Source organism: Odontesthes bonariensis, chromosome 19 (genome assembly GCF_027942865.1).
Source record: "Odontesthes bonariensis isolate fOdoBon6 chromosome 19, fOdoBon6.hap1, whole genome shotgun sequence".
Taxonomy (NCBI): Eukaryota; Metazoa; Chordata; class Actinopteri; order Atheriniformes; family Atherinopsidae; genus Odontesthes; species Odontesthes bonariensis.
In genome coordinates, this window is record NC_134524.1 from 13,665,006 (window position 1) to 13,688,474 (window position 23,469).

Sequence of the window (23,469 nt, forward strand, 5' to 3'; positions counted from 1 at the left end):
CTAGGAGTCTTTAAGGTCTGTCCTGTCTCACACCAGCTCTCATGACTGATCAGGTCTGTCCTGCCAGGCTTTGTTTAAAATGCAAGTTTGGGAAGCAGCCAAGATGCATGTGTGGTGTTGTTTTACTGTTTTTTTCGGCATCTGAAAACCAGCAGCCCACAATACTCTGTGGGGACCAATATATTGTATCCCACCAGTTTAAAAGGCTATTTAAAGATCAAAACTTGGATAATACATTATGTCAATGTAGTGTGCCAAGAAGACACATTAGAAAGCATGTTTGCTCGAGATACACCATACATAAAAAGAGATAACTCACCAGGATGCGGGACGTCTGTCAGGTGAGCTGGACAGAGAGCGCCTTCGGTATCGTGACGAAAAACAGCGGGAGCCAGAGTGGGAACGAGAACGGGAGCGGGACCCGCTGCTGGTCCAGCAAAAAGGTCTGCTGGGTGACAGGAGAAGGGAGGAAGGTGGGGAGACGGAGCCTCGTGAAGGTGAGCAGCTGGATGGTGGGGAACTGGAGGGAGAGCAAGGAGAGCAGTCAAAGAGTAGGTCCAGAGGGGTGCCCTCCCATGGATAGACAAAGCGACTCTCTCGTCCTTCGACCAGCTCTAGCTCATCGTGGAAGGGTAGAAACCCCGGGTGCAGGTAGCTGGAGCCAGGCAGCCTCTGGGAGCAATAGTTATTCTCTCCCTTCTCAAGGGATTCAGGGGCTGTAGCCTTGTTTGGTTTGCTGCCTGGTTCTCTCTCCTGACCACCCTTGCTATAGAGGGCTCGTAGAGGGTGGCCAAAGTGCTTGTTGAGTTCTGCTCTGATTTCCTGATCGCACAGGGGCTTCCGGCTGGTAGCAGAAACTTGTGGTTGGTCCCTAACAGTAGTGGCCCCTTGTGTGGGGATCTGAGTGGTTTGTGTCAGGGTCTGCTCTCCTAAGCCCCTGACATGGCCTGCTACTTCATTCACAGAGGCAAAATTTGGCTGCTTAGCCAAAGGGCCAGGTGAAGGTGAAGGTGATGATGGAGAATAAAATGATGAAGATGTTGGTATGGCTGAGTCCTTACATTCAACTTGCCCATTCTCCACTTTGCCAGCACTGGGTAAGGGAGCAGCAGTAGCACCTAGGGTGAGTGTCATTTCCACAGCTGTAGTAACAGCGGCTGTGCCCCCATCCTTCTTAGTACGTGCTGATGCCTGGCAATAGTCATGGTCGCTGTGACCACGGGAAGTGGCTCGCTTATTGTTGCAAGTGCTGTGATGCTCCTCAAAGTCGCCCCCCACCCCATGTTGAGTGACGACACGAGGGAGGGTGCTGGATGCTTTGCTCAGGTGCGCATAAAGCTCAGTTTGTTCGGGACCCTTCCTGGTAGGGCCCCCGGCTGAGGCACCTGGGGCCGGGGCCAGAGCGCCGGCACCCAACTCACTCAGCCTGGCTCTTTTGCATGTCAAGGCTGAGGAGGAACATGGGGACAACTTGGTTTTGAGAGAGGCTTTGAAAAGATTCTCTTGACTGGCTTTGTGTGGGGGCGTGGTAGGTGGTGTCAGACCTGCACAGGGAGGAAGAGACAGAGGTTGGGTGAGAGCCATAAATGGAAATGGAATCATAATGCAACCCTCCCCAAGTACCCCCCTCTGCTTTCTCCCCTCACTCATCTATAAACTTCCAGGTCAGTTTATGAACAGTGGACACGGATACATGCCTGATTAAAATATTCACTTTCACTTGGCCTAATCCGATTTTATTGCAATCTTGACAGATTAATGTAATGCTTGGTGTAACTTAATATAGCAGCGCTGTAATATGGATGACTTGCCATTCTCCTCCTACTGACCTTGAAAAGATCCATTAAACAAAAAAAAAAAAAAAAAAAAAACACAACACACATCCCTGCAAGGAAATGCATTTCATGGGGGGGGAGTAAATGTATCATATCTCTACCTGCCTATGTCCCTGACAGAAGCGAGTTCTAGGGGGCTTTTTCATTGCTCTAAAAGAGCAATCACTAACATGATGTTTTGCATGTTTTGAGATTATGCAGCAACATCTGTAGTTTCAGTCGTAGGATGCTAAGCATCATGTATATTTTGGCATGCCTAATGAGGTTACCGTGGAACGATGTCGGCTATGTCATGGAAGCATAGGAAGAACTGGTGATTGGGCTGACACTCTTCTCAGATGGCATGTCCCTACTGCTTGTGCCCCCCATCCCTCCATCTCCTCCCTTGCCTCCTACAGATTTATAACCAGACAGATGGCAGTTATATGGGAAGTCCTGAGATGAGCCCACTTTATAGCATTGTTAATGCACTCACACAAACAGCCGCCGCCATTACTCTCATTCTCCCTTCCCTCATCTTCTTTAGTCTCCTTCTTTCTTTAGTTTAGTCTTGTGTTGTACTCTTTTCTCTTTTCGTGTGTCTGCTATCTTCCCTGGATCAATCTCCATTTCCCCCTTTCTGTCGCTCTTCATCTCTCCCTGTTTTTTTCTTTCACACAAATAAATGTGCCCACACACAGAGGCACACTTGTCACTAACAGTCTCTCACTGGAGTCAAACTCAGGCACTTTGAAACACCTACGCTCTCCCCTCTTCTTTGCCATTCTTATAATGCACATCATTCTTCCCTTGCCAGTGAATTGCACCAAATGACAGCTATTAGTATCAAATCCAGTGTTAGAATATGCACCAGAGAGACAGCTTGGCAAAGAGATTGCGAGAGCCTGACATATAAATGTGTACGTTTCGGAAATAACTTGCTGTGTTTGGGATGCATGAGCCAAAGGGTTATCATCATACTTATTATCGAGATTGTGACTGCAAGCATCCTTTTTTCCACCCTTTTCTCTTCTCCCTCGCTTTATTTTCCCAGAGCTGATGGTGAGACTGTATATTTGCATTATGCCAATTAAAGAACGAGACAGGAGAAAGGGTGAGCGGATGTTAGACAATGCCTGAAAAACTTCTGTTTCTCCAATGAAGCGCCATCTGTCCAAAACAATTGGCGCATGGGATCATAAACTAGGAACCATTAGCAGAGCGGGTGAAATAAATCAGAGTTAGATAAATATGTGCCTCTCAGTCAAACTTGCTGCTGATGGATGATCTGCAGACACAAACACCACTCATGCAGACACTGGCGAGAAAGCGATAGAACAAGTGAGAAAAAAAACAGGAAGGTTTTATAATCTTTTTTTTCTTCTCGTCCAGCTGTAAATCGTGAGGAGACCACGGAGCGAATAACAACTCCCGGCTTAAAGAGTTGATCCGGCAGTAAGCTATGCAAATAGCAACACACAGACCACCTCTGTGTCATGAGATACAGTAATTAAAGACAACACAGCAGCACAGGGTAAATCTATTAGCTTGGCAGAGATTAGGCCTGAACAGTCACATCCCAAGGGGGGCTGGCTGCCTTTTGTAGCCTTTACCGTACCTCTCTGAGAAGGGTCAGACAAACATGCAGGCAACAAACAGTGCTTTTAGTTGCTATTAGGCATAATTTGGAAAGTTACAAAATGTACAACTGACAATTAACCTGACAATTTAATCTATCTATCACAGTAACAGTGGCTATTACAACTCATCATAAATTAATAAAATATATCACAGCCAATTCACAGATAACATCATCACTGTGTGGTTGTCCTGCCATAAAGGTGGAACTGCCTATTCAGCTTACCTCCATTTGATTATCAGTACCATTATCTCTATTGTGGTGGAATGTTACTCCAAATCAGCAAAAAGACATGAATCACCTTAAGCCCGTGCTTGCTGGGATCTATATCCAAATATCTAATACGGCATGAGCCTCAAAAACTAATATCTTACTACCAACGGGTCTCAGAGCTTTATGGACTAATGACTTTCCTGCTAATATTCAATCTTAAATTTGCCCAAGTTGGAGAAGTCAGCTGAAGGGCTTTATGTGACCGTGCTTGTAAAATGGACGTGGTGGAACAGAACGAACACACAGATTTGGCCACAGGTCAATAGACTCGCCCACGTGCAGTAAAACAGGGGGAAATATTAACTGTGCTTAATTGCCCCAGATCTTAAGGAGCACTGCTTTGTCCCGTTTTCAGGTCCCAACAGGCATCCCATTTGACCCTGAAAGCTTATCACCACAAAAGGGTTAAACAACACTTCAGACCAAGTCAGAAGGACAAAGGGATACCTCTTGAGGTTTGAATTTCTATCCCCCATGGAAAAGAATTTCCACTGCTGGTAAATGAATACCAAAAAAGGGCCTAACCCTAACCCTTAGAGACCAAAGGGCAGTCATTTTATTTCTATTGACCTTAGATGATTGATCTTAAATAAATTAGTGGTACTTAAGTTAATTACCCCTAATATTGCTGCTTTTGCTGCCATTCTCTTCACATTTTTCTCTTATTGACCTCTTGCGCATAGCATGCTTCTAAATTCATGACATCTCAAACAAACTGAAATTTTCAATAATGATGGAGAGATGTTCCGACACTGTCATAATCTCGAAAAGAAGGTCTAACATTGGACACGACTACCAATCCGGCTGATCTTACTGTCTGCATGAAAAGATTTAATTGCAAAGCAAAAACAATACCACTTCCAATTCAATATCCCTTTGATGTGTGGGCAAAATAAGCTGTCTGTCAGAGAGCATGAGGATTTGATAGAGAAATGGCAACTCTTTAGTCACAAAGAACGGGGACTGATGGGAGGATTTCACTATTCAACCCTGAAGAGATTGTACAGCCTAATCAATACTACGGCACATAAAAGTAATCTCCTATACATTCACCTTGAACTCTGAACTGTGACAGAGCTCTCAAAATGCTGGAGAAGTCAACATTAGGAAGCTACAACACGCAAGTAATAACTGATAGTATTAGTGGTTTGTATTATGACGAATTATATTCTATGACGATCAGAGAAGTGTACTCACCTGGGGTTCCAGCAATCTCCACACTTAATGTGCGTTCAATGGTTTTGTTCTCAAACGGTGATCCCTTATGGTCACTAGAAGACAAAAGAAAAAAAAAGACAAAATCTTACCTTCCAGGAAAAAGTCTTGAAAAGTTTTTGTGATATAAGAAATGGAAATGAGTCACAAAAATGCCTCAAAACTTGGATTTTAGTCCGTATCGGGGTTTTTTTTGGCTTTGTCTTTTGTTGTAGTATGTTGCTGTTTTTTGTTTTTTTTTGCCTATAATAACGTGGAAAAACTTCTCACACTTACTTTGGAGACTCTGGGGTCAAAGGAAGTGGCAAGGTGGTTGGTTTGGCTGCAGAACACAGAGGAGCATGGGTAATTATTGACCTAAGTATGACACTCATGGCAGAAGAGAAAAGGTCCACATCTGCAACATTTAACCTCAAATTGGCTGAACAAACGCAATTATCACTACAAAAACACCCATCCCTGGTTAAAAAGCCTTACTATGGACTCTAATGTACAAAGTATATTTTTCAAATTGACCCAATTTTAACAATTTACTGTCTTAGGATATCATGTTTACTCTGTGAGGCAGGATGAAAGGATGGTTTCAGACGTGTCTACACACAGACAGACTGCGTTCAGGACAACTGACAGATTGTAATGGAATAAAAACACACAGAGACAATGCCACAAACAAGACATATGATAGTGGGTGAGCCCCTCGCTAAACAATAAAGTCATAACCACATGCACCAACAGCAGAGGAGGGGGAAAAAAAGAAGGAAGAAAGGAGAGTCAAGGAAGCTTGTGCAGTTGCCCGAGGCTCTGGCCGACTTGTGCTCCAGCTAAGAGAATGTGGCTTTTGGTGGCACGATGCTAAAGAGCAGCACCCGGGCTCTGATTCTAAATGTACTTATTCAGCACACTCAGCTCAATCAGCCAAAAATGGTTCAGGAATCAACTTTGTGAATGCAGGGTAGCAAGACAAGGCTCACCCCTTTTCCCATCCCCTCCTTTTTAAAAAAAAAAATTGGATATCCTGAATTTGAAAAAAAATGCCTCTGGGACTGGTGAAAAGCATTGGCGAGCAGGCTTTTTGCAGTCATTGGTGTTTATGTCCTCAGAATGACTGTTAGATTCAAATTAGAATACAGGTTAGTAGTGAAATCAAACTCGGAAGTGGTTAGAGCAGGAGAGGGAGAAGAGAGAGCAGAGATAAGGCCAGTGGGGGGGATGCAGTCATGATTACCTAACAACGGGTGGCCCTGGTCATCGGGGTGCTCGCTGAGTGCCTGCCTGTGTGGGTGCCCTTGCCCTTGTATGATGCAGGGTGGGTTGGGCTCTGCAATGCTAGTATCTGGGATGAGCGGGCTTGGTGGGCCCTGTGAGAGCACCGCTGCAGGGCTGCCCATGACATGGACATCATCATCATCAACACCATCATCATCATGGTCAACATCCTCCCCATGGCCCCCCTGGTTTGGCCACCCCAGCTCTAGTCCAAAGACCATGTCTAGCCCTGGATCTAGCTGGCTAACCCAGCTCTCTAGGTCTAAGGATAAAGGTGACAACAGGAGCCCTGAGTTGGGCTCTTCAACCAGGCTTAATTCCTGCTTTCTATGATCAGTGGTCCTTCTGACCTCCTCCTCTCCCAACTTAGAACAAACTTGGGCTGAGCTCTTAGACCTCTTCCCTGCCGATCTGCTTTTAGTGTTTTGTAAAGGAGTAATTGTGGGTGGGGGTAGGTTGGCTCGAAATTGAGTAGGCCTCTGCTTGGAGGTGAGCAGTTGGCTGAGTAAAGGGTGCCCCGGCTTCTCGTCTCTTTTCTTTATTGTCACTGTGATGTGCTTGTGAGGTGCACGGCTGGCACCGCTACTGTTACTCCGGCCTTGCCTGCCAAAGCCCTCACTAGCCTGAGTGGCGCCTGCAGCCTCTCGGCAATGCTCACAGCTGTGACTCACCTCTCTGGGAGGGAGGGAATAAGAATGCATATACCTAATAAACCTAGCGGCGGCCAGGCGGCCCACGTCGCCTGGCGGCCTTCCTTCTTCACTGGGCGGCCTGTGCTCCAGTTTGGGGCGGGCATGGCCGCAGGTGTAGGTTCTGTGGCCAACAGGGATAGAGGCACCCTCCGACTCCTCAACCCCATCATCGTGAGTGCAACGCTGCCACTTCCCAGCCCCACCACCAGCCATACTACAGTCGCCTGCAGCCCGGCTCTCACCTCGCTGGTGATGCTGCTGCGGTGGCTGCTGCTGCTGAGATGGCACAGCTGACTTCTTCTTGGATGTGGTGGAGGAAGAGGAGGAAGAGGTGGAGGACAAGGAGGAGAACGAGGATGTGGAAGATGAGGATGGCGAGGAGGAGGAGGAGGAGGCACCGAGACCCAGGCCACTCTTCTCTCTGCTGCTGGCACCCCCCCAAGCGCTCTTAGCTTCACTGGCTTTGGTGTGGAGCAGGATGTCATCGGTGGCTGTTAGGTATTTCAGCAGTTCAGTGCAAGGCCGCCTCACCGGGCGGTTCTGTTGGCTGGAGCCCCCTCTTGCTTTTCCGTTCCAGGGGCTCTCCGTCTGTACAACAATGAGAAACAGACAATTGCTAAGTTTTCTTGAGATTAAAATTCATCCTCACTGTTTTTTACAACAGTATAGCTGATCCAATTGTGAGAAATGATGAGCACTCCAAGACAGAAAAACATAAAAGTAGGCAAGAGATGGCAGAGAGAGGCTGAGAGAGTGACTCAAACAGCCTGAGCAGAGTAGTCGCCCAAGTGTCTGGGAGGCGATGGTGGGAGTGCCGTCCGCCCATCATCTTAATTGCGTGGCCCCCCAAGCACCATCGCGCCACTCTGTACGCGCACCGTGTCCTCCGGGAGTCCTCATTCGCTCTGCTCCAGAAATGGATGACTCAAAGGCACGGTATGAAAATAGACTCAGTGAGGAAGGTTGACGCACTGAATGTGCATGGTACGCAGAGCACACATAAATCTGTCTGTGCTGTGTTTACCTCACAATATGAGCAGATACAGATGCTTTTTACATTTAGCAGATTGTAAGCACTCAGTAAAGCATAACAAATGGAGATTTCAGACATTTCTGCAAAGCAAGAGCAAACAAGTGCGATATGCTATATATGGCAGTGTACAAACACTGTGATGCATTCTGACATGAAAATGAAATCACATATTCAATTTATTCATATTTACAAACTTATGATACTTTCACTGACTAAAATCATATGTTAATCAACCCAACTCCTCCAGAAACATTTTTTAGAGCATCTAATGAGAACATCAAGTGTGATATTTTGATCTTGGTATCTCAAGGCATCAATCTCACTGCAAAGGCGTCTGTCGTTGTTATTTTATTTATATATTTTTTCCAACAGGCACCATACCAAGGCGTATAAGTGTTGGAGCTAATGAGACAACAGTGCCGATGCTTCGCCTGGAAAGCCCTACAGCAATCAGCCTGTTTTCATTACCAGACAGCCTCCTGGGATAGTAGACTGCTAAAGCAGTATTCTAACATCATCTAAAGGTGGCCACAAAAAAAACAAAGAAAGAAAACAAGACAGAACAGGAGCAGAAAGAGAAAGATGAAGAAATTGACTTAAATAAGTGGCAAGGCATTGCATGTGTTTTGTGTGTCTCTGTATGTGTGCGTGCGTGTGTGTGTGTGTGTGTCCCTACCTTGACGACGGCAGGTGGTGGTCTGATCCGGTGGTTGCTGCTGGCTGCATGGTTCTGTGCCTTGCCACCTGTGTATTGATTATAGCTGAGCTGGGAGTTTGCAGGTGCCAGAAGGAGCTTCTTTAGCTGCAAATGGACCCAAACAGGACCAGAAAGGTGGGAGAAAGAGAGGAAAAGCATTGGGTTATGCAAATGTACATTTTCTTTCAATTACACAGTCTGTGAATTTATAAATGTCACCTATAGAATTAATTATATTAGTAAGTACACTACTACTACAGTGACACTAAGACAGTTTATAGTAGACATGACAAAAACAAAGTTTTATTTCTTGCACAGGTGTTTCTGTGTACACACCTCCAGGCTTCTCTATTGTGATTGAATAAACACACTCAGGCATTTTGATAAAGGTCATTCGGATGTGGACCGGCATGGAATAAAATGGACTATAACGTAGAATAACATAACATTTTTGGTCAAAGCATTAAAGCTGGAGAAATACCCAGATGGTAAAGTCACAGAGTACAAATAACAGCGCAAGTATATGCTGACTTCTCAGCACAGAGATATAAGCTGAGACCCACAGACAGGAGATGAGATGGAACGGCTTGTGTTTTACCTTTACTTTAATCGTGTATCAGCTTCAATTTAGGGTCTGTGACAGTATGTTAACCACAGCTGGCCCCGCCACAGTCTTCATATCTTTGAATTGCCACCACAATAGCACTATTATCTAATTAGCACTGAGCAGTAAGCACACTTATCAATTCTCCTTCTTTCTTGTATCTGCACATCTACTTGCGTGAACACATTGTGACAAATATGTAGCATGACACAGGCAAACAGAAGTTTAACACATTTTTGGTGTCCAATCGTCGTGAAGCCTTATCTAGAGTTTGCTGTGGATTGCTGTGGGAAAAAAAGCAACAATGTGTGCATATTTGGAGGTCATGTCTTGGAAGGAGTGCGTCTTTTGACTCTAGAGTGCATAGAGGAAGAGCTTTTGGTGTTACCAAGGAAGGCTCCTCAGGCTCTGGGGTGCGTGGTGAGCCGTCAGGAGAGGAGGGACAGCTCCGGTCACTGGCATTGGTCACGTCCCCATCTGCCAGGGCCTCAAACGAAGGCAATCCGTCCTCATCCACCGGGATGTTGTCCAGGGTCTCTGTAAGCACTGCCAGCAAGTTGGCCTCATTTTCTTCATCTATCTTCTTAGGAGGGGGGAAAGGAGGAAGACAGAGACCAAAAAATAGAAAGATGGGAGAAATAGGGCATTTTAGTGAAGAGAAGATGAATCTATTCTTTATTCAGGGGTAAAGGTAGCTTTTGGGTACATGCAGACTTTCATTGTCACTATAATGGGGAGGTTTTTTCCTCTTTTTCTACTGCAGAGTCCAGTCTATTCTGGCAGCCGTCAGAAAACAAAATTCTCCTTATGTGCATGTGAGTCAAGCCTGTCACTCATATTTTAAGCAGCAGCTTACTGGACCAAAATAACATCTCCAACAAGAAATCCATTACCAGGACTGACAAGTAGCAAGGAAGGCAGATGGAGTTGAACTGGTTGAAGTAAACAGTGGGCAGAAGTTGTCTCTCCTCTCTTTTCACCCACAGAATTGCGAGACAATTGGATTGCCGCCAAGACGATTGCAAGCAACCCTCAGATAAGGAGAATTACGACCCACTAATGCTAAATAAATGCGATATATTTAAAATGTTGGTTTGACGGCTGATATTTAAAGCCCATTCCTGCCGCACAGCCACATTCATAGCCATACCAGAAGAGCCATGTGCTCGCTACAGCTGGCTGTTTAATGGTTGAAATTTTAACTGACTGTATATGAGACAAAGAGCAATAAATATGAAGAGACAGATTTTGAGGGAAAGATGTAAAATGGGAGGTTGACGGGGGATATTGATTATGCATGTGTGTGGAGAAAAAAACAACAAAAGAGAATGTATAAAGATTAATATTAAGAGTAAGATCAGTGCTGCATGCTTGACAGCGAGGTGTGTGCACGTTTGTATGTGTGCATGGCTGTGTCTTTTTACACTGACTACTGAAAACAGGAAGTGCAAGTTCCAGGGCCATAAAACCCAGGGGACTTCAAGACAGCGGAAAGATAAACAGTATTTTCGCCCAGGGATGTTCTGTGGCCAGCCCAACAAGAACAAATCCCTTTATACACACGGCAGGATTATCATCACTTGGTGACGGTGTGTGGCCATCATTATGCCATGGGGGGGGGGGGGCGACACACCAACATCTTAGATACCAGCACTACACCGATGAAGACTCAGAATCCCACATGTGCACCCACTTGCATCTGTCTGCCCCACTGGTTTTATACAATTACAGACCCACCATGGATGGCATTTTCTTCTCTTTTTTTTCCTTGAGAATCTGTGTATTTACCAATGAGATAGCAGCCATTTTAATGCTTTCCCTTTTCCAATTTTCATTTATAGATGACACAGATATCTTGGCCATTCAGTAAGTGAGCTAACAGTGAGGAAAATGTTAATCTAATGCTCACTGAGTAGATTTTCTCCAAACAACATAGACACTCAGTCATTATTTTTTTTTTTTTTAAAAGATAAAGAAGTCATATTTCACAGAGATAACACGATGCAGACGGGGGCCATGCCGTATTGCCAAACAAATGCCTTGCAGGAAATTGTTCTGTACGAGGTGGCATGCTGTTTAATTACTTGCAAGAAGATTCAAAATCCACTGTGCTGGAACTTAGTGCTATTGAAAGGCTCACCATTTCCCAGCTTCCCAAATCATTACCTGAGCACTAAGTGGGTTGGTATTAACTGCTGATAAAGCTGGAGTGTTGGCTTAGCCCAAATATATATCCTCACACGAAAGATTTTGATTTGGGATCATTTTAGATGATCACAAACAGGTCTTTAATGAGCTGGCCACCCGTTTAGGACCATACTCATCAAATATCCAGACTGTATTTTGGTGTAGCTTTGTCTACATCTCCCCTCCTCCTCAATCCTTTAAATCTCCATTCTGTAGAAATTGCAGTCAATTGGCACTGTGTGAAAATAGTTACAGTGAAAGCTGGCCCATGCAAGTTTCATTATGGTATGGTTTAGAAAGGATTGGGGATTTGTGAGGCTTCGGCAGGCAAAAGTAGTGATTTCAGTCCTGTTTCAAAAACCTCCACCAATTGGCAAGCTCCCACAGTCACACTGTATCCCCAAAGATAACTCAGAAGGGACTCTCATATTCTGAGAGAGACACTTGTAAAACCCCAAGTCGTGACGGTCAGGCAGCAACCGCTGCTGTGGCTCTCGTGGAAGCACTCACAGACCAAGTGGGGATTTGAGAAACTGGGGTAGCCTAAAGAGCAAACCTCAGTGATCACTTCTACCCAGGAGAGAAAATGATCTAATAGCTCTGTCCAGGAGGACCAGCTTTTCCACACCAGCTTAGGGACCACACTGTACAGAGTTTCTGCACCAAAGTCAATCTACTACCAATAATTCACTTGCTTCTTGTATATTTCGGAAACAAAATCTTTATTTGGGTGAACCTCAGAAGCTGTGGCACCCAAAGGGCTGAATAACCTGGCAACCTGCTGAAGGCCATGTCCACTCATATTGATTACTAAAGCAGCTGCTGAGAGGAAAAGAGGACAGCAAGAACAAAGAACGGAGAGAAAAATTGTCTCGGTGGAAGCACTTTCCTGGCCATCCCGCTTAATGGACCTCACAGAATTAAAGAGATCTTAACAATCCTGGGCTAATTGTGGGATCACTATATATTAACCCCGCTCCAATTCTAAAGGGTGCCATTTTGAAGTAGTTTTATTCCAAATGCCTCAATTAGCCATAAAACACGCTGGCAAGAGCTGGCGGAGCTTCTCTACCCCCCCATCCCACCACGTTTCCCCACATCGGAGAAAGGAAAGCCAACCCCAGTTGTTCATTATAGCTGAGGCCCTTTTGTTATCAGCCAGGCAGTCTTTGAGATTGTCCTTGCCTTTTACTCTTTTATTGGGTTCTACAGCCCAGCATTGTGTTCTCGGTGCTACTATTCACAGAGCTGATAATGGAAGGTGAAGGTGATGTTTAAAAACAAACACCAACTTGTGAACAATGAGGCAAATAGTCAAATTAGATCTGCTAATAGCATTCCAAGAGCTGTAAGCAAACTTCCCAGAGATCAAATTAAAACAAGCTTTTCAGTGCAACGCATCATTTCAATGTTAAAATGCATCATGAAATCACCAGAATGACAGTTCTAATCACTTAATACCTTGCAGATAAGGTTTCAACTGACTAAACATCCCTGTTCTTTGAGGAAAAACATGTCACAGCCACACTGGATGTGGGAAGATTTGGGCCCAATCCCAATTCACCCCTTGGCCCTACCCCTTACCCCTTCCCCTCCGTTTTGCGCGTTCACGTGAAGGGGTAGTGTTGTCCCAATACTCTTCCAAAGCCCTTCCCCTTAGCCCTACCCCTCTGTTGTAGCCCTTGAAACGGAGGGCTTCGGCCAGGCAGACTCCGTTTGAAGGGGTATGATATATTTCCCAGAGTACAACGCGACTACCGGGAGATCGTGAGTCTTTTTAAAAATGGCAGAGGCAAGAGCACCACACAAATGTAAGTTCCTCTATTTTTTTTTTGCCATAATTTAACTGTTTTAATCGTTTTAAGTTGTGATAACTGGTGTATTGTGTGAGTTTAACATGGTGGCAATGTGTAGTTATTTTCTGTTATAAACGCACATGGGAAAAGTCGCTATTTACATGGAGTAATCGGTCAATGCATGTGAAGGTGCTGCGAAAGAGTTGTCGTTTTTTAAATTGTAACACGAGTATTTACAAGCAATGTAGTTGGTTAACCATAGAGAAGTTCCTTTTGAGTGACATGAGCGTCATTTCGCTACCTATTATTACAAGTATTCATATACGTGACTGATTCACAGGGACTCAAGCACAAACAAAGAGCCTGATCAGGTTTAGCGCCGAAAACGAAGATCTGTTTCTAAAGTCATCCCCATCCAAAAAAAGAAGTAGGAAGTCCAATCCCATAATGGATTACCTGATACAGGAGAGCCTGAAGGAGCAGAAGCGCCACAAGCAGAAAACGGAGTGCTTTTTAGCTCTGTTTGAGCGCATGATAGACAAACTTTACGGTGAGTTGATGCGCCATGCACCTATTGTACACACAGCCAACACTACCGCATTCTGAAACACCTTTTTTTAATTTTTTACAATGGATGAAAGTGCATGCTATAATGTCATATCGTGTCTTGTTCTCCCAGAACATCACTGAGCCCATGAAGCACCTCTGATGCGCCAAGCACCTTCGCTGTTCCTGCTCCGGTCATCTCGTTCTTGATGATTGCACTGTTGCCCGTTTATATTCATACTGTTTATATTCATACTGTTTATTGTCCATATTTGCACCACACACTTTACAGCAGACACTTTAAGCTGTTATTTCTGAAAATAAGCTGCCTTACCAGTCTGTAATGTGAGCCTAATAAAAGAAATTAAGGACAAAACGTTTGTGAGCATGATTATCACATCAACATCATATTAACGACTGGAATGGATATTGGTATGAAGAGATTTATTATACAAGGGATAACAAAAAAATTGGGGTACATTATGTGGTCCAATCGGCAATAATTTGTAGGATGACCCGTCTGCTGGAAAGAAAAACATGGAAAGATCAGACTTTCATCCTCCCATACCAACACATTGATAGCACACACAAGGCAGTGCATTTATTTATGTCATCAAATCTGAACCTGGTACAAAGAAAACCGCTTCAAAAACGCATTGTTTATTCCAAACGGAACGAGGCGAGTAACAAAGGCTAAACGTTAGCTTATGCTTTCAGCTAGGTTAGCCAGGTAGGATACTACTACAGTCAATAAATCAGCAAATCTCACGAGACAAGCAAATTGTTTCTATATTACACGATATCACAAATGTACAGGTTAGAAGCACTTTCATATACACACACAAATACATTATCATATGCACACGCCGGCTCTGGAAGCTACTAGCTGCTCACTCACACGCGTTATTTAAATTAATTTATCATTCTACATACCGTAACAAGATCCAGCAATGCTCCCAGATGTCGAAGACGCCTTCGCCTAATGGCACTCCGTCGATTTGACGCAGATATTTCTAAAAATATACGAATAGCCCAGGACAGCGCGAACACCACAGCACCGGTCATGTTTGTTTACTTCTGGCTAAAGCTGTCGCTTTTGGTTACGTAACAACTGACGGCGCGGACTTATTACGTTCGTGAGTGTGAAGTGCTGTCCCAATTCGAAGGGGTATGTTTTCAGCCCTCCGCCTACCCCTACATTCGAAGGGGCGAGGGGTAGGGGTGAGGGGTAGGCGAAGGGGTAGGAAAATAGAATTGGGATTGGGCCAAAGTGTCTCTCATTAAACGGGTCATCTGGTATTTAAAGCATTGTTTATCATACATCTATGTTTTTCCTCATTTAGCCAGTAAATTGTGTGGCGGGGTCAAATTTGTGCCTTCAAAATTGCCTTGCTTTGCTTCCTCTGAATTTTCCTTTCATTTCCCCTGCTCATTGCTCTTTCAGTTTTCAAAGGCATTCCCTCGGATGAGGTTAAGCAACTCGGCAGACCTTCTAATAATGGCACAATCAGGAGTTGTGGGGGGTGTATGTATACATGGCAAGTGGGGTGCGCGTATCAAGTCATCACATCTTGACTCTGCCAAGAGAAGCAGCCTTGGATTTGATAAACAAATAATGTCATTCTGTGTTATTACCCTCGGCCCCCAGATTTCAGAGGAAATAAATCAAAGTCAGCCTTGCCGTTAAGGTGTTAGTCAGGCCTGACATGCCGGCCGGTCACACAGGCACAACATATGGTGGCAGGGAAGGAGGGAGGAGATAAAGACAGGGAGGGTGAGGTACGGCACGATGCTCGGCGGAGAGACAAATCATGGCAGCCGCAAGAGACGTCTGGTCATTTAGCATAAGCTTACTGAGATGGAGAGAGGGTGATTATAGCCTATACAGAGCGATGAAACCATACATAACACTGTTAAGTTCCTCAGTGCGCTTGTGTGTGTGTGTGAGGCAGCGGCGCCCCAGTCTGATGGTGTTCAAAATCATAAAACTAAATGTTAAATCTCCATTGTGGTCAGGGCTGTGAACGGCTCACACGATGTAGCAGTGAACTGAAGTCATTTTCCATGTAACTACAGAGCCAACAGAGCGTCTCGTTATTCCAAAATAATTTCCTGAGCAAATGATCCAGTGGACTGGCTTTACATGTTCCGGACACAACAATCACAGTCCTGGTAGACATCGCTGTGAATCCATATTGATGGAAAGGGAGGCCTGAATCGATTGTTTCCCCTCAAGATTAAAAATTCAACAATTTTCTCATTTGGACTGTTGTATCCGGTTTATCATGATGACTTGAAATGTACAGATAAATATTACAGTCTCCAAATGCAGACAAGATTGTCCAGTTCAACAACCAGGCAGCTGATTAAAGGGTTCCCCATCTCTTTCCATTGTCTAAACAAAATGTTCATCAAGTAGAAATTCAGTATTGTGTGTCTCAATTTACACAAAATTCGAAGCTCTCTGTACAAAGAGGAGGTGATGTGGCAGAAGTTGCCTGTTTAGAATTGGGTTGTATGTCTCAGTATAGACATGAACATGAGTTATAAATCACAGAGGAAATGGTTCGGCCCATCAATGAGTACTAGGACGTGTGGGTGTCGAGATCTCTTGGGAAGCATTTGAGACTGTTACAGCACTATGAGATGAGTTGACGGGGGAAAGAGAAGAAAATGATGTGAGAGTGAGCCAAAAAAGAGAACTGTTGTTACAGTTGCTGACACAGGCCAGATCCAATAAAGACACCCACTCAAGGGATGTTGGCAGTGCAGTTCTTTATAGTTTTCTGTGGGAAAAAATACTTTAACTAGTAACCTTGCTTCTAAAGCCAACCACCTGAACTCTGTCATACATTGGCTAAGATCTGCTAAGGCCGCCCCGTGCTATCACAAGCCCTTTCTGTCCAACTTTGGGTAAAAAGATCCTGCAGTCTGTTGTGTGCAGAAAAAAAAAACAATGATAAAGATTTGCAAAGTTGCAAGTGCCCAGGGAGACCATGTAAAGACCTTTGAAAATAATCTAACAACTTCTGTCCAAACATAGTGTAAAATGCATGTACTTGGTTATGTATTAACTCTCATATTATGTATGTATTAACTAACGTTATCAGACAGCTGCTCAGATAACAGAGGTTTCACTGTGTCCTGGTGAAGCCTCCCCATCCACAGTCTAGCCCCCGAGCCTGCTTTCCTCCACCAGCCGTTAAACAGATGGTCCAAGCACCCGTTTCCTAACGCCACCAAATCACACACCATCATAATGACTGGACACTCATTCTTTTGTTTTGGCAGCAACTTCCCAATCGGCTTGGCACGAGGAAACACTGATTGCTGTGATTGCTCTGACTGTGTCTTGACGGTCCCAGCAGGAGGGGAAGAAAAACAGAGATTGGGGTGCTCAAATAAGTAAATATTCAGCGAGATGCTGAGTTTGGATGAGGGATGGTGCTCCTCTCTGCTTTTTTCCTCTTAATGGCATGCAAATAGCTATTTGCTTAAGTCGGCAGCTCTGAATGTGCACTTCTAAGCAAGGGGCCTTTGAACCTACTGTTACACTGCTGATAATGTGTTGGAGGAGCACAGGGAGGGGGACAGATTGAGTGCAAAGAGGGATAGAAAAAAAGCAGCACACAGACTGTTTCTGCTGTCCATCTTGCTGCCACATTTCCTGGCTGGAATGTAAGTCTGTCATCAGCAGTCAAGTGTAGCTATCCATAAAACAATTACACACACACACACACACACACACACACAGAATGGCTGGTCACTTTGGTTTTGATATTTACATAGATTTTTGACAAGAACAGCAGAATGGACCAGAATTTCTTGTTATTATCTGCTTCATCACCTCTACACACCGAAATCCACGCACACACACGGACACCTGCACAACGCAGCTCCTGACCTTTCAGGTCCTGCCAAGCCCATCGACGGTTTGTGGCGTTTCATTTGTCAAAGTAATGTCTTCCTCAGAACAATGCCAATGCAAGGAGAGCTGAGAGTGGACAAGATATCGTCATCTACAGTGTTTGAAACAATAGACACATCACGTGTCTTTCTGTATCACTGTCCTATTAAACGTCTTTACGTTCTCTGGTTTGTATATATGACAGGGGGACCAATAACAAAAATTTATGGTAATTGAAACGGCGGAATCTTTTGGGGGGAAATGCAGTCAATTTGATTTTGCAGCAAAAAAAAGGTCAACCTATTCAATTTGCACTCATTGCCGTATGTAGTGCGACAGGAAAACAACAGAGAGAAAATGATCTTATCGAGGCCTCACAAGCTTCACCACTTACACATCGCATGAAGGCAATTTGCTGATTACTAAATAAACCCATTACTTCTGTGTGTGTGCGAGCGAGTGCCGAGTTACATCTGGTGGGTTGGAAAAAAAAGCCTCTGCAGAGTGTGAGCGTTTCTTATTCATGCTGTGATTCTGTGAGCATTTTATCTGTGGTTTTATTTCTCACACACCTTCAAGTGCCATATGTTTGTGGGATGCTCGTCAGGTAGCTTTGGCGGAACAAAGAGGACTTCACATGCATGGTATGTCAGGAGCAACAATGTGGGGGTGCGGGAAAAATTATCAAGTGAGAAAATGAAAATCGCACGAAAATGAAAACTACATCAAAGGAACTGTATTCGCAAGTCGATAGTATCCCTCCTCATCGACACGAGGCAAGGATACTATGAGAAAAGATGAGGGGGGGCATGAAAGCTCTCTTTCTTTGTAGCAGCATCACTGAATGGTGAGCTGAATTTCATTGTAATCTAGGATCTATTCTCTGTAGAATACTGATATGTTGCCTTTAGGATGGATAGGCTTTTACAGCTTGCCTGTAGCTGAGCATACCTACCACACCTGCACACACTATCAGACTGTGCTATGTTTGCCAAATGCAAAATGATCAGTGGCTGTTGAACACTTAATGACAGGCATCAAACACTCCAAATCCTTTCTGAGCATCGATTTATTATACTACAAAGCCTGCTGCAATATGAAAAGAGCTTTGGCTAGCCTGGGTATAGCCTGAAAATTGGTCCTCCAGAATTAGCTGATCAACAGGCAGACAATGTTAGAGCTGTTGACTTCAACAGCCCTGTCGAGGCAGATACATATCGCCAATTTCTAGCAGATTGGTAACATAACATATTCACGCATAATGCGCAAGTTTTACAGTCCTTCTGGCAAAAAAAAAAGCATTTATTTGCATTTATATGCTTTTGCCATAATTTTACATGAATTACTCACAAAAAGGTTTTTGAGGCTGACTTTTCTTCTTTTCCTTGCTTTCTCTACATTAAAATAAAAAATTTTATACATTAACCAGTTTTTTTTCCCCACGTAAAAGCAATATTTTCTGTCTTCAGCAACAAAATTTCTGTAAAAGCTCTCCTTTTACACTCAGGAGCTACTGATTGGGCAGCAAGTGAGTCATCCACGCATCAAGTCACTCATGCATCAGCAGAGCCTAAGAGAGCCTCTTGAACTATTTGAGGCCTGTGCAGACTTAAATGCTTCAGGAAAGGGGATAAGCTGGAGCTACAGGCATGCAGTGCACATCATAAAGCTTAGTTAGAAAAGGAAGGTGTTTTTTTGCATGGACGACGAAGCTCAAACTGACTCAACCAGGGGAAACTAGTCCTTCACATGCACATCGTTGGACTGTAATAAGCAAAGCCAAATTTGTAAACATAAATTAGCAAAAGATCAAAGTATTGAAACAGAAATAGCTGATAATCAAAGAAGCTTTTTTTTATCATGATATTCCCCAATCCGTCTGAAACTGACACCCATCTACAATCATCAGTCACTATTCAGAGAGACTCCACCCTCGTCTCAAATTCAGTGGAATTAACATAATCTGAAAGATCTACACGCTCCTCCCATTATTATGAGAATGTATCTTCAAATGTGAGAATCTACTTCTAAAATAACCTTGTTATTATCCATTGTTATGATTTGACCATAAAGTTCTTTGGGAGATGTACGAAAAACTCAGACACTATGTCACAGAGACTATGTCATACAAGCAGACTTGCCAAGCCTACCGCCTCTGCTGGGTATGCTGGCAGGGGAACTACACACACCTGGAATTGCTCAGCCTCTGCTGGAGAGGGGAAACAGCCTATCCAAGACTGGCAATGCGTTGCCATGAATCTTGGCATACACCGACCGAAAGCTCCTCTCCATCATCTCTCTCCTTATATTTTTTCTGATCCGTTATTCATACCATTTTCCAACAATTAAGTATTGCTTTTACTCTGGCCCTTCTGCACCACTACTTATCAGTCTTATCAATTCATTTATTCTCTCTGCTCACACCATCCTGAACTTTAACTTACAGTGGGAGAGGAGCATCAAAAGAATTTTACAATCATGTGATTGTACAATCCTCCACTCTACGGTGTAATCTATTAAATCATACAAGTGAGGTTGGCCTAATTGCATAGAATTTTGCGACATGTTGCTGTGTGTGAGAGCATGAGTCTGAGGGGTGAGGGTGGATGTCTGGCTTAAGTGTTTAGGCCAGGCTAACATGAAACCGGCCTGAAAGACTCTTAGTGGAGATTAGCCCAGGTACTAAAAATAGTCATTTCAGCCCAAAACACACACAAAACTAAAAGTGAGGAAAGTGTTGGGTCTGGCCAGAGAACATCACTATCTGATCTTTGTTTAGGTTGTCTCAGGCACACAAAGACACATACTCATGCACACACTGATGGCTCTGGTGTGATGACAGAGATGGGTATTCACTGGGGGCATGGGATCAGCTGGGGCAACAACACCAAACCATGCCTCAATCAGCAGCAGCGGCCCACTGGGACCATGCTCTGAGTGTATGTGTGTGTGTGTGTGGGAGAGAGAGACAGGCAGCGAAGCAGCCGCAACCAGACCAAAAGATGTTCCTTTGCTCTTTTTCCAAACATTCCCCCAGGGGGATTTTTTTTTTCTTTTTGGCCACATCCACCCCACTGCTATCCTTTTATTTCCCCCCCCAACTCTCCCATCTCCCTTCCAGCCGTTCTTTCCAGAAGCGACTGTTGTAGGCCAGAATATATTTGTTTAGCCACCGATGCTCCAACTTTCCATCAGCCAAGAACAAGTGCTTTGCCTTGGGAGTGAGAAGACAGAGAGAAGAAGGGGGGTGGGGGCAGGAGAAGAGAGCCCACAGCGGGTTGAGAGCTCTTGTTGTGGAGTGAATCTGACAGACGCTCCAAGATGACACAGGCTTGGACAGCCTATGTCTGCATCTCTCTACTATACATCTGTGCCTATTTGTCCACACTCCCTCTCATTTGTGTATCTTGAAACAGCATAGCTGCGGGTCTGAGAGCGCAGTTTGACAGTGATGAAGGATTTCTTCCATCAGACAGTGCAAACAATGTATCAGCACAGTAAAACTGGAGGGAACTCAAGAGGAGGAAAGCATGGTGTATTCTAATAAGACACACTTGAGAAAATCATATTATACAGTAGAATATGATAATTCATACACCCTTTGCTGGAGCAGTGAACTGGTGCGGGTGGTGTACTCTCAAATGTCAGCATAAATTTGCAAAATAAACGCAACCGGCATTCAGCTGGGAGAAGGAGCAGGGACAATAAGGGTTTCTGCTGTTCTTCGTGTGTGTGTGTATATATTCATGTGTGTGGGCATGACAATCCGTCTCAAAGGATGTGTGACTTTGTGCACACTCCTGTTTCAGCGCTCAGGAGCCACAGTATATAACCAACAAGTGTGTGAGCTAATCTATGCTTACACATGTTTGCAAGAACGACAGAGCTGCTTGAGGAAAGCATTTTATCCCAGCATGTTTTTATCAAAGCCCACTAAACATAACCCAATCAATCCAATCGGCCTTGATTTAAAAATAAGTGCCTAAGCATCTGTCCAAAAAGGCACAAAACAGAGCATCATAATGCCTTCTAAAGGCTGATGCCATCATGACCAACGTTCCGTGGAGTGATTTAAAAAGTTTTCATAATGAAGACCCACATATGTGCACTCACATGCATACTCTTGTTGCATGTTCAATGTCAGAGTAATGCTTTAAGCCTGAGCATCTTATTTTACTACCTACTAAGCCTACAACCTTTTACTTCCAATCCATCGGCTTTGGTTTGGGCTGGCTTTAGTCCAAGCTTTTCCTTGTCTATGTGACTGTTTGTTTGACTGCCCATCTGTCCCCAAGCCTCACTGTGTGTCTGTCTTGTCGTTTGCTGGCCTTTTCTGTCTGTGCGTCTCCCTTTCTTTCACTCCTCTCTATCTGCTCTTGTCCCTGTGTCCCACGACTCCCACCTGTCCATCTATCACCGGTGTATCTCACAAAAGGACACATATAGCAGCAGCATATCAAAAGGTAAACCAGCATATCAAAGGGAGTGCCAATTTTCTTTCATATTCATGTCCACCACCTCACAGACTGCAACAGCTGTAAATGCCTTCATCTATGAATGTGTGACCGCCACCAGGACGTCCACATCGGAATCCAGGAGACACTTTTCCATCAATCAAATGGTTGAAGCTTGACATAAAATCTGAGAAGAGACCTGTGATTAAAAAGACATTTGGTGACACCACTATGCTGTTATCTTTGGCAGTACACTGGGAACTTATTTGACTAACTACCCCTTAACAACTGCAGCTCAAAATAGACTGTTGGACGGTCACGGTCGTCCCGTTTTGAAGAGGTGTCAAACATGCTGGGCAAGAAGTGATAGCAGCTCCGTGTGTGTGTTGCTGTGTGGTAAACGGTGGGGGTGTGGTGTATCATTCTTCACATTTTGTGTCAGGGACAGTTGGGGCAGTGGCAGGGAATGGAGCAAAAGGCTAGCCAGGGGTTGCCTATGATCTAAGTGTACTGCTTAGAGAACAGAACAGACTCTTACAAAGATAGAAACAGTCATTCATACACTCTCCTAAACTGCTTACTCAGAGTGTTGACGATTTCAATTGCCTCCTGAATAAAACTTTCATAGATGCAAATGCAATATTTTTAGACCTAACTGTACCTTAAAACAGGGTCAAACTGTGTCCATTCATTTGTTACTGTGTCACATGGAAGTGCAAGCTGAATATAAGTATAAGTACAAAAAACACGAAAAACAGCAGGTGTTTTTCTTTCTGTCAAAGCTGCAAATCATTTCAACAGTTGGCTTACTTAACCAGTGACTGCAGGTTCAAACTTCCAAGGGAGCACGTGGTTTGATGGGGGACATTTAAATGAGGGGCCTCAGCATGACAGCTGCATCCAGCTGTTACACATGTTAATGCTTTGATAACCTGCGAGCAGCTGAATTGTAAAGTACAGGAATGTGGAAGAGAGGAAAGGGGGACTGCAAGAAAAAAAAAAGAATATCCTTGCAGACATTTCTACTGGACAGGTATTAACATTTTCCCTAATCTTCAACTTTTGGAACGGATGCCTCTGTTCTGTGCAGAGGCCTGTCATGGGGGTGGCGGGTACAGCTGCAGCCCCAACCTCTTGATCCTTGCCAAGCAGCAAACTTTCCTCTGTCAGATTAAGTAGGATTAGCTGAGTCCTGAAGTATGATGAACCGCAAACTTCACATGGTGACTAGTAACTTTACAAAGGTGGCAGAAAAAAAATAATACCACGGTCAGGGAATTATATTACTTGCTTTGAAAACACAATTTTTAAAAACTTCATTTGAAGCCTTTCCATGCCCTCAGCAG

General features: G+C 44.2%; 1 protein-coding gene and 1 long non-coding RNA gene across 5 annotated transcripts in view; one reads left to right on the plus strand and one right to left on the minus strand.

The window, feature by feature from the left end:
- The window catches only part of ppargc1a (peroxisome proliferator-activated receptor gamma, coactivator 1 alpha), a 39,779-nt gene that overhangs the window by 11,917 nt on the left and 4,393 nt on the right, over positions 1–23,469 (minus strand). The window contains exons 3-8 of one of the 4 annotated variants that reach the window (XM_075451759.1): positions 9,622–9,813; positions 8,609–8,734; positions 7,142–7,487; positions 5,218–5,263; positions 4,924–4,997; positions 320–1,544 (exon numbers count right to left, since the gene is read on the minus strand). In XM_075451759.1, coding sequence (XP_075307874.1) covers positions 320–1,544; positions 4,924–4,997; positions 5,218–5,263; positions 7,142–7,487; positions 8,609–8,734; positions 9,622–9,813 — 2,009 coding nt within the window. Of the gene's footprint in view, positions 1–319; positions 1,545–4,923; positions 4,998–5,217; positions 5,264–6,166; positions 7,488–8,608; positions 8,735–9,621; positions 9,817–23,469 lie in introns of all 4 variants that reach the window. The other 3 variants (XM_075451757.1, XM_075451758.1, XM_075451756.1) reach the window with 3 other exon arrangements.
- LOC142369150 (uncharacterized) lies at positions 13,081–14,125 on the plus strand. The gene is made up of 3 exons (XR_012767526.1): positions 13,081–13,231; positions 13,557–13,766; positions 13,896–14,125. It is a non-coding gene; the product is annotated as an uncharacterized LOC142369150 (long non-coding RNA).